The sequence below is a fragment of the Diorhabda sublineata genome, chromosome 1 (assembly GCF_026230105.1).
Source record: "Diorhabda sublineata isolate icDioSubl1.1 chromosome 1, icDioSubl1.1, whole genome shotgun sequence".
Classification (NCBI taxonomy): domain Eukaryota; kingdom Metazoa; phylum Arthropoda; class Insecta; order Coleoptera; family Chrysomelidae; genus Diorhabda; species Diorhabda sublineata.
Window position 1 is genome coordinate 940,487 of NC_079474.1, and position 12,022 is coordinate 952,508.

General features: G+C 30.0%; 2 protein-coding genes across 3 annotated transcripts; one reads left to right on the forward strand and one right to left on the reverse strand.

Annotated features, from left to right (window-relative positions):
- Nucleotides 1-199: 199 nt before the first annotated feature.
- LOC130449030 (YTH domain-containing family protein 3) lies at nucleotides 200-7,640 on the reverse strand. Its single transcript, XM_056786666.1, has 10 exons — nucleotides 7,416-7,640; nucleotides 7,277-7,301; nucleotides 6,576-6,740; nucleotides 5,953-6,078; nucleotides 5,670-5,894; nucleotides 5,194-5,609; nucleotides 4,955-5,142; nucleotides 4,687-4,891; nucleotides 4,194-4,628; nucleotides 200-4,115 (listed from the first exon to the last, which is right to left on the reverse strand). The coding sequence occupies exons 1-10, from the start codon at nucleotides 7,437-7,439 to the stop codon at nucleotides 4,065-4,067; spliced, it is 1,860 nt and encodes a 619-aa protein (XP_056642644.1). The 5' UTR covers nucleotides 7,440-7,640; the 3' UTR covers nucleotides 200-4,064.
- Nucleotides 7,641-11,460, forward strand: LOC130449037 (translocation protein SEC63 homolog). Of its 2 annotated transcripts, XM_056786688.1 has the most exons (10): nucleotides 7,641-8,088; nucleotides 8,246-8,577; nucleotides 8,639-8,809; nucleotides 8,872-9,078; nucleotides 9,143-9,371; nucleotides 9,707-10,000; nucleotides 10,088-10,300; nucleotides 10,358-10,611; nucleotides 10,672-10,878; nucleotides 10,929-11,460. In XM_056786688.1, the coding sequence occupies exons 1-10, from the start codon at nucleotides 7,968-7,970 to the stop codon at nucleotides 11,157-11,159; spliced, it is 2,259 nt and encodes a 752-aa protein (XP_056642666.1). In that variant the 5' UTR covers nucleotides 7,641-7,967; the 3' UTR covers nucleotides 11,160-11,460. The 2 variants fall into 2 exon arrangements, with proteins under 2 accessions (XP_056642666.1, XP_056642658.1); XM_056786680.1 differs by having other exon boundaries at nucleotides 10,088-10,611.
- Nucleotides 11,461-12,022: the final 562 nt, after the last annotated feature.

Here is a 12,022-nt window from a genome sequence, read left to right on the forward strand (position 1 = left end):
TATAAATTTTCATATATTTCGAATTGTATTTCATCGAAAAGCGACAACATTAAAAAAATAAACGTTTCTTGTATGGCGTATGGAGGAGTTTTATTAAACTAAATTTGGAATAAAAGTGGAGAGAAATCGATTAAAATTGTTTATTAAATTGAAATAATAAATCAACGGGCGAAATAAAACTACGAAACAAAAATGATATTGATGATTTATTTATTGACGTCGCTATCAACAGACGCCCACTTTTCGGATCACACTCAAATAAATCAGTAATAATCATAACCAACAAACGCACGGTGTGCATCAGTCTAAAACATTAGGCACAGTGTACAGATAAATGACTACACAAAAAAAAATACCATTATGCCATGCTATGTTCTTATTTGAATGTGCTAGTTGAACCACCACGTACTCGAGAACTCGATTTGATTTATTCGAAATCTAAAAATTTATTCAATGTTCATATAACGGATTTGTAGAAATAAGTTAAACCTTTCGATAATTGTACCTGCAATTCTATTTTTTTTTTTTTGATATATATCAGATTCAGTGAATCTAAAACACTCGATATGTGTCAGTAATGGATCAACTTTTACATATAAAGAAAAAAAAATAAACTTGAGAAGACTTAAAACGTTGTTTTGATCATTCGGAACTGCACAATATATATATATATATATATATATATATATATATATATATATAAAGTTGTTTTAGTACCAAAATATGATGTAATATTTCGAATAGATAATCAAATTAATAAAAAAATATGAAATATTTGATGATTTTTGTATTGGCAGTTCAAAATTGGTCCAACAACTTTTACTAAATAACTCATTTTTATTTTACACTTTTATACATTTATTTACAATATACATACAAGAAAAAAAGTGAAAAAGATAACGTTCGTGAATTTTTTTCATATTATCTTGAATTATATTAAACTATGTGGGATTCCCTTCAGAAGTTTTATCGTTTTGTATAAGCATTGTTAGAAAATTTGCATATTTAAAATACTGAGGCACTATAAAAATAACGGAGCTCAAGTCACGATATTAGAAAATTTGTTCTATTCAATTTTACTTTACAGCTTTCGAACTATTTGAATGTATTTTATGTAGGAATAATATCGACAAAATAGATTTACTGGAATCTACAAGAAAAAATACATTTTTTTCAAGAAATGATTTACAAATTTTTACTATAAACTGAAAAAAAAACATTAATAACAAATAGAATACCCTCAATAAATACAAATATTTAAAGACATCAACATTTGCTTTCTCAATTTTTTTTTTCGAAAAATCTTGAGTAACTATTAAAATACTATTCATGTTATTGCAGCGAAAAGGCATGTGGACGTCTTTTGACAAATGTGGATTCGTTTATATCGAAATAACAATGATTCGCTTCTACAAAATAAAGCATTTACAAAAAAATATGAAATTTTGGTTTATGTAACTTAACATATCACTTCGATATAGATATAGAACCTATTGACACAAAAATACCGGTAAGGATATTCAATAATTTTCTTGTGAAATTATTAGATCAGTCCGAGCTTCTTGATTAAAAATTTTGCATGCTTTTTTGTAAATTCTTCAATTACGTGCATTTGAAAGTTAAACATTTATTAGTTATTGTTGCACAGGATCCGACTGGTTATCATTAATCGACATTCAAGTGTTTTTACATCAATATACCGATTTGTATAAACAAAAAGGCAAGATCATTTATATATCTACAGATAGAAACAAATTTTTAACTTCTATTCAATTATTTTTAATACATGTTGAATTTTTTTACTTCGATAGATAAGAAAGCTTCCAGTTATTTATATAAAGTAATAATCCAAAATAAGTTTGAGCTAATTTATTTAGGCTTTAACAAACATAACACAAGAGATATGAAATTATAGATGAAAATGAAAATCTGTAAAAAATATTAATTATACACACGTACTACATAAAAATTGCAATTTATTTATAATATTTTGATAAAACTTTCTCACAGTTTTATTTAGTTTCTATTTGTAGTTTGATAATAGTTATTGAATAAATAAATAGAAAAAACAACAGTTGAAGAGAACATAGCATGTCTATGTTTTTAGTAGCCTTAAGTTAAACTATTCAATCTCAACAAATATTTAAAAAAGGTGCACACAGTTCATGTTATCATATATATCATCACCTACAAGATATTAGAAAATTGAAAAACTGTAACAGATATAAACAAATATTATGTCAGTGTTCTTTTTAACTAAAACAGTAGCCAATTTGTTATTTATTTATAGTTTATTTAAAAACCTTTGCGATCACTTGCACAGTTCGTCGCCCACTGAATGTTATTCTTTTTAAATACATATATATTTTCCTTTTTTTTTTTTTTATTTTCGTTATATTTTATACACGGCCCAACCTCCTCTCTTTCTCTATACCCGAACACTGGAACGAAAGGCCGTTGAGAATTATCAACATTAATAGTCCGGACAAAATTCAACTACAGTTTATATATTACAAAATTTAAATTTATTTAGTTCCCGTTATCACTCTCTGTCACACAAATGAAAACACTGCACTATTTCTTCTTCTTTCTTTTTGTTATATATTTATCTTCATTACCGATCCGAAGAGTGGACAATTATTGTACAACTACTCTGCTAGAATCCATATACCTTTTTAGATTCGCTTTGTAACCGATACATTTTTTTTTATTTTTGAAAAAAAGTTTTAAGAGTAAATTCAATAATGGAAATGGTGGTGGCATCCTCACCGGCTTAGTTCATTAGAAATTTGTTAGTACATTTTATGTGGTACTAACATTCATCAAGTGTATACAAATTTCTAATTAGAAATTACATATTCTTTGAATCGTATCAATATTTTTGTGAGAACATGAATGTGAAATAATTAAAAATAAAAAAAAAGTCTGGGCTTTCCTATTTTAGAAAAAAATGAAAATAAACAAAGAGTTTTCTTAAAAATGTATTCTTTCAATTCAACCAATGTTTTTTGTATGTACATGAATGTTAGCAATGCATAAAATGCTCTTTTTATTATAAATGGAAAAGCAAAATATCAAGCAACAACTATTATAGAAACAATATTGCATATATTTTAAACCAAATTACGTTTTCTGCTTCTACCGTTATTTCTAATAACATGCAATTGAAATAAATATACTGAAAACGATAGAAAATTTAACTATGGGCCATTTTCTAGATACCTTTACATTTTCCTATCACCCTAAGGTTAAATTGTATTGACAATGTCATTTATTAGAATTCTCCATTTCAAACAACTCTCTGTATACAAAATGGTGAGAATTATAGAAAATCCCTCATTCGCAAACTCTAATGCTGAAAAAAATAAACTATTTACAGCTAAAACGGCATTCCAAGAAAAAGTAAAATGTTTATTCTACCATTATGCAATAAATTAAAATAATATGATAATGTTTTTTGAGGGCATTTAAAAACATCTCTTATTACTAAAAGTATATCTACAATAATGAAAAGTATTAAAATATTCCATCTTTTAACAATCTTATGACAATGGTATACCAATCAATGATTATTATATATATATATATATATATATATATATATATATATATATATATATATATATATATATATATATAGATAAATAACAAAAATGTTCAGAGGAATTAAAGGTATCCCAGAAATGAAACAGTCCAAAAAAAACAATGTGCAATTACAGAAAAAATCTTAAAGAGTAAAAAAACTAAACAAAGAGTAATTAGTTAACTTGCATTATAAAAAAACAAAAACATAAGTCGGTAAATTTGTATAGAGTTACGGAAAAGATTTGGGAAAACATTTGAGTCTGTATTTCCATCGACATTAAAATACTTGCGGTTTGAGCTATGTTGTATTAGATGCTCTAGAAAATGGCCACTAATTTCTATTTTGATGGATAAATGTGTCAATGAAAATTGTTTTAGAAAGCCGATAATAGGAATAACACTAGAGGACAACACAGCAGCCGTAAAAATATATATTATGATGGATGCTTTTGCTAGTTTCTTTTTTATATGCAAAATTCTCAATTACGACCTCCTCCGCGACCGCCGCGACCTCTGTTATTTTCACGGTCCTAAAATAAAAACATTATAACATACACTGGAGTAATAATAATAATAATAATATCAATAAATAATTTTTATATCTTTACCTTATGTCCCCTTTCCCCATGATGGTCATTATTCCTATGTCCTCCGCCACCAGAACGATGTCCACCTTCTCCTCCGTCTCGATCCCTATCGTGATTCCTTCCACCCCTATGATCACCCCTTTCTCTATGCTCCCTATTCTGTACTCCTTCGTGACTACCTCCTCCACTTCCGGATCCACTTCCACTAACACTATCTTTAATTACCGACTGTTTGCGTATTCCTTCTTCTTCTTGTCGTTTTTCATAATGTATGAAATCATCAAATATCGATGTAGAATGTCGATAAGAATGCATAATACGCAAAACTTGCACTCCCTTCGAATGGGGCACTTCTTGGGCGTCTCGCGAATTCGTGACAGGTTTATTATCATTATTCTCCAAACGGATGTGACGTAATTGAACGTTGGGGACATCTTTAACGTATATCCAGCGTACCTAAAGAAAGAAAATATGTCAATCTATTAAATATTTGACCATTTTTTTTTCCATTTACCTTGAATTGTCCCTTCCATTTATCTTGTGACCAAACAGAACTATTTGCGTTATAATCCACTGCTGATACCATCTGTGCCATTCCACAAAAATGTCCTGAACCGTTAACAGAAAAGAACAAATAAATGTTACCACGCTCCCTGAAAGCAGTGTCTAAACGTTTGTTGCCATGTTCTGTACTACACCATATTTCATATTTGATACTCCTATGAAAACAAAATTTGCGACAAAAGATATTTAAATAAATTCTTGTACCACCTAAAACATACCTGTGTATATCATCTTCTGAATATGATTTTATAACAAAGAACCTTGTATTTGGAGCAGTTAAATCGAAATCCGTTGGATTATAATTGTTTTTTCCTTTTAATTCATCTAAAACTGGATGTGTAAGAGCTGCAGTGGTAGTAGGAGGTGTTTGCACCATCATAGCGGGCAGAGGTGGTGGCATCATTCCCTAAAATAATTTTAATTAAAAAAAGTTATCATCATATAAACGTATAAATACCTGCATGTGTCCAGGAGTCATACTGACTTGAGGAGGCAAGTGTGGAGGCATCATATTCTGTGGTTGATAAGCGGGCATCGGGTGCTGGGGACGTGGTGCCACTGCGGGTACTTGCCTATTATTAGGAGGACCTGTCCAAGCGGGTCTTACCGCTACGGTGGATGCCACCACATTTTTTGGAGGATTTGTCACAACCGGAGGTAATTGAGGTGGGGTCTTGTTGGTATCCCAAGTACCTATATCCATATTGTGCTTTCCTGGAACAATCGGACCTGGGGGCATACCCGGTCCTTTCTTTTTAAGCCCTTGGTTTTGTATAGACAGTTGAGGCTTGGCGGGCTGGCTAGCTATGCTCGCCCATGTCGCTTTCTTTGGTTGACCTAGAGATTCTTTTGAATCCATAGATGCTTTCAAGTCTGTAATTTGTTAAGGGTATTTGTATATTATCAAAATATTTTCAAATTTTAAGTATCTACCTAAATTCTGCATAGCTTGTTCCACACTTTTGAGAGTCGAATCAGGCATGGCTTGTGTTGTGTACATATTCTGGTGATCCCTATAATAATCATCGTACTTGCGTTGTCCTCCTAGTTGACTCCCCCAAGTATTGAAGTCGCCGTTGCTGTGGAAATAATTGAATGAAGAAGGCTGACCAGCAAATGCAGTAGGTGTTGAGAATGTCGTTGACGGTCCGAACATACCTAAAGAAATAAAAATAATATTTTTTCATCATTAGTATGTGAATTTGCTAAGACATACCATCCATTGAATAAGAATCGTGTGGATAACCGCTTAGGAAGGTCATTGGATCTGTTCCGTTTGACCATGTTCCATCTCCAACACCATAAGCCTGATATGGGTAAGTTCCTCCACTTCCATAGTACCCTTTTAAAACAATAAAATGTTAATAAGTCCAATTTTTTACACTTAAGGATGGATAATTATTTTTGATATTTCTGATTAATTATTTTCAGGATTAACCTTGACCTTGTTTTTTAGTTTTCATGTCATTTTATTCTTATTTTTCTAATTATTACAACTTCTGGTAATTTTGAAGCCATTCTTGAATATACCTTATCATGATTTCAGAAACTGCAATGCTATGTGAAATAAAAATTACTTTGCACTTTCACAATACTGATGACCAATGCAAAAATACATAAAATATTTATCAATATTTTAGCAGTTGAATAAATATACAAATAATCTTTACACATGACAAGATAAGACATTGGTAATTAAGAAATTTCAACCACTCATTTAACAAACAAATCATCTATTACTAAATATGAAAGAAACATTCCACAGCTGATGATTTTATAAAGTAAATTTCAATAATTATATTTTTAATGATTCACAGTCACATTTTATTACATTCTCACCTGCTGTACTCATATTGTAAATATCTGTAGCACTTGAAATTGGAACGGAAGCACCATAAGCAGTGTGAGCAGTCGTGTTTTGTTGCTGAGTCCTCCATGGTTCAAATTCTTCAGAGCCTCCTGCTCCTTCTCCCACACCTAGCTGTTCTTTAGGGCCATTGGACACTAGAAATTTATAGGAATTTGTCCACATTATATGTCATACAATTTACCAAAAATATCTACCTAATGTTCAGTTTGGAAATTATATAGAATCAATTGTAAGCTATTTTCATTAAACTTGAATAGATGTGTAAACTACTTTTTAGAATGAGAAGAGTATAAATTGTTATCTAGAATTTTGAACTAACATATTAACAATATGGTACATTATATAGAATGTAAAATTGTAACAAACTTAATATTTTATGGCTCCAATCATTTATAGATACCGTAAACTATTAGTAACTTTTGTTCAAATTAACTTTAAGGCATATAGATGAAAGGTAGTAATACATACAGGTAATACTTGGAAGTTTGTTATGATGATGTAAACTTAGGTATGTTACATAGATAATTGTTACAGATAGTACAGTTATACAAAATATACTAGTTAGGACAAACCTTATGATTAAAGAGCACAGTTCCAAGTTGTATATGTATCTATAATTTTTGTTCAAATTCAACAAAAATTCTAGCATACAAAAGATATAAAAACATACCTTGATTTCCCTGTCCTTTCATCCGCTGAAGCATCCATTTATGTAAGAGAAAACAAAAATATATTAGAATAACTGATAAATAACGATATATTTAATTTTATCCGCAAAACTTTCTGTCAAAATATATTTTGATTTTTACCTGATCTGACACGCCTGCTGACATTGACTAATCTTTGTAATAATTTCAGTTCAATAAAAATAGTCAGAGTCACGTCCACTATTGCACTAATATTTACTATCCACTTACACTATCACTTCTTATTGTGTCCATTAATAAACAAAATTATTGTAACAAAATAAAGAACACTCTTAGTGTAACAATGGCGTTTAGTTAACCTGACTGTCTTTCTGAACCGCTAACTGCGATTACGTCTTCTGTCAATATTGACGTTAGTCCATTTCCAAAGAAAATCCGTTTTTAAAACGTTTTAGTTGTCGGCACGTTTTTTTTTATATGAAAATGAAAAGAGATGTATTATTATTACCTCATTTTTTTGAACGATAAAATAATGTTCGAATAGTTTAAATAAATATAATCGGAACAACCGATATATTCGAAATTTATTCACTCGATTAATTTACTGCTTCTTTCTAACTGTAAAAAATTTGATAAACGACCCATCGCCGTGTCATTCAAAATAATTTTTGACACGTTGGATTGTGTGAGCCCCAGTAATTTACAAAAAATATAATGGGTCAAAAGTTTCAATATGATGAAAGTGGAGGAACATTTTTCTATTTCCTTTTATCATTTTTAGCACTTGTTTTAATTCCAGCTACATTTTATTACTGGCCAAAAAAGAAAAAACGAGGTTCGAAATACAAGTTTTAACATTATTACTAATAATTTATTAATTCTAATGCCGAATATGAAAGTTACAATATGCTGTTTGAATATATTCCATCCACCAATTTATTTTTTAGGTTAGTATGTGGTTATTTATTAATGTTTTTTTTTTTTTATTTTAGACGTCGAAGAAGAAAATAAGGAATGTAAATGTTCGGGATGTATTTTAAAAAGAGAACATTTGAAAAAATTAGAACCGTGGAGGGGCCCCAAAATTTTTTTAATAAAATTAACAATTATAGCCGGTTGGGTGATACTATTTTTATTAGCTTACAAAGTATCACAATTTGATTATGAAATGTCCAATTTTGATCCTCACGAAATACTAGGAATTCCTCTAGGTGCTAGTCAAAGTGAAATTAAGAAAGCTTACAGAAAATTATCATTAATTCTTCATCCGGATAAGGATACTGGCAATGAGAAAGAATTCATGAAACTAACCAAAGCGTACCAAGTTAGTAGTACATACGTGATTCATTTATTACTAGCAGATTTATACAAAAATTCCGTTTTAGGCTTTAACAGACGAAGAAGCAAGGCGTAATTGGGAAAAATATGGTAATCCTGATGGACCTGGAGCAATGAGCTTTGGAATCGCTTTACCCTCATGGATTGTTGAAAAAGAAAATAGCGTTTGGGTTTTGGGTCTTTATGCACTTGTTTTTATGGTGGCAATGCCTATAGTTGTAAATATAAAATAATTCTTTTATAATATATTCGTGAGTTAATCGTAACGTATTTTTTTTAGGTTGGTACTTGGTGGTACAGAAGTATTAAATATACGGGAGATCAAGTATTGTTGGATACCACTCAACTGTATTATTATTTTTTTAATAAAACTCCAAACATGGCTCTGAAACGAGTTATAATGATTCTAGCTGCTAGTTTGGAATTTGACAAAAAGCATAATTCTGAAATAACCGAAAGGCAGTCAGATAATGAAGAAGTACCTCAAGTAAATTTGTTTAATTTTTTTCTCTGTATATATATGTCATTTTGATTGATTGAATATGTTTTAGCTAATAAAAAAACTCCCAAATTTGGGGGAAAAAAATAAAGAAAGACCTTTGTGTTATTTGTATAGCATCAAAGCTCGGGCCATAATACATGCTCATTTGAGCAGGATACCATTGAATCCTCTTACTTTGGAACAAGATAGGAGGTATATAATAGGAAAATGTCCGTTTTTGGTAAATGAGCAGGTCAATTGTGTAAATCAACTTATAATTATGGCCTACACTAGGAGAAGTACGTATTATATCTGATAAATATAATAAATTTATTTATATTTCTTAGATCTTTTCATAAGTTTATGTTTCTAAATCGTCTTGATTTTAGGTTTCTTCTGATTTAAAATTAGTTTTTTTCAATAATTTTAATGTTTTTTCTTTTATTCAAATAGTAAAATTTATTCTACTTGCATAATTATTTATGTGATCGTTTGGTAGAAATACAATATGGAATAACTGAAAATTATTTTTTTTTTATTTTAAAATATGCTTTTATCTAATACTAGAGGCTACCAAAAGAAAGTGAATTGATGAAACATCCTTTTTCAATTACGAAAATATATTTTATTTCAGTTCCCAAATTACCACCAATCGAAACTATAGAAAATTGTATGAAATTATCACCTATGATAGTGCAAGGTCTTTGGGAATTCAAATCTCCTCTTCTACAACTACCTTATATCAATGAGGATAATTTGAAATATTTCATGTCGAAAAAACGTCAAATCAAAACTTTACAACAGTTTGCGCAACTTAAAGGTGAAGAAAGACGAAATTTGTTGAGAAATTTGAGTGATGATGAATATGAGAATGTTATGAAAGTATTGGGAAGAATGCCTTACGTCGATTTTCAAATTCAAGTAGAAGGTAAGTTTTGATGAGTTTACTATTATTACATTTTGGTATTACAGAACAAAACGATACTTAGTATTATGTATGGATTTTTTTTTTTAGTTATGGACGATGAAAATCCAAATGAAGTAACAGCTGGAGCTATAGTTACGGTAACTGTAACTTTAATTAGAAAAGATATGAGCAGCCTTTTCGGCGACGATTCTGCTAAAGATACGATAGAAATAAACGAAAATGGTACAGATGAAGTTAAAGAAAATGCGGGAGGCGATGAAACTGTCGTCAAAAGACCGGCATGGTTAAAACAAAAGAAAAGTAAATTCCAATCTAGAGTTAAGTTATTTTTGTATATAATAATAATTATAATTTTAGGTGGTAAAAAAACGAAGAAATCTAAACCTGCGAATAAATCGAACGCCGTTTTAAAACCAAAGATGGACGATTCTCCAAAGAATCTCGTTAAAAGGAAAGAAACGTCGAGAATTAAAGAAAATAAGAAAGAACAACAAGATGATGAAGAAACAGACGAAACCGATGATAGCGATACAGAAAATATTGATAACGAAAAATCGTCCGCCGAAGAAGAAGGTGAATCAAATAATAAAACGAACGATGACGACGATCAGGTTAATATAAATATTTTAATGTATATAAATGGCATAGAGGTATAATTGAAATTTTCCTAGGAATGGGAAAAGTTTCAGAAGATCCACGAAAGGGAAAAATCTTTGGAAGGAAGATCGAAAACATCTCATGCTGTTCATTGTCCGTATTATCCTTATGACAAACAGGAGTATTGGTGGACGTATATATGCGACAGGAAATCGAGAACGTTATTAACGGCACCATATCACATTACAGGACTTGTTAACAAAGAGACTGTTCATTTAAAGGTAAGAGAAAAAAAAATAAAATAATATCGATTTTTTTATTGTTTGCGTAGTTTACAGCTCCTCATTGGACAGGAGTGTATACTTTGACCGTATGTTTGCGCTCAGATTCCTACATAGGTTTTGATCAACAAAAAGACATCAAATTAGACGTTAAAGAAGCTCCAGCTGAAATAACTGAACATCCTCAGTGGGAATTCGAAGATTCTGAAGAAGAAGATCCGGCCGAAACCAACGATAGAGAATCCGAATATGCTACAGACGAAGATCTACCGGACGATTAGGACCGAAATTTATTTAATTATTTTTTTTTTTTTGTAAAATAAGAAATTAACGATAGTTTTGAATTATTTACTTCCTTAATCCATCTTTGAAGGAAACGATAACATTATTTTGTTTTTTTTTGGTATATATATAATGCGTAAAGTATTTTTGTTCATTCGTGTTGTAGGTATTTTCAAAATTATCAAATATTAACCGGGGTATGTATGAAATAATAAAATGATTTAGTAAGAAAGGGCTTAATGGAAATTCTTCATTTCGATGTATATTTATATTTCTATTAAAATGGTATTTAAAGTTTTAGAGTGTGTTTTTTTTTGTAATTTGAATGTAAAACTATCGAGACAATAATAAGAATAAATATATATTAATTAACTCGCGAGATAGCAGGAGGGAAGAATGCGTCAAAAACGAACACGCATAACAAGACATATATTATATGTAATACTCCTATATGGATAGTGTTATCTCTTATTAAATAGTTGGATTTCATAAATTTTGAGTATTAATTTCATTAGGAAACATTGTTTGTCAAGTGCTTAGTTCTCTTTGTTTCCAATAGAAAATTTTATTGGGTGCGCTAATATTGTTAAAAAGTTGAGTATTTTTTTATTAGACGTCTTTGAAGTCTATACTTTGAAATTATCTCGAACAAGCGAAACATAATTTTTTAAAAATGAGATTAAAATGTTTTGACTCCTTTGAGAGGTGTGGGTAAATTTATATGATAATCGTAGGTAAATAAAAGAACCCTCTGTAACTTTTAGACACAAACTTTCCTCTCTACTATAAAATATCTCCTCAATCCTTTTACTTATCCTATTATTTTACGATTTTGTTGCCATCTACCGAGCGTTGCCGGAAA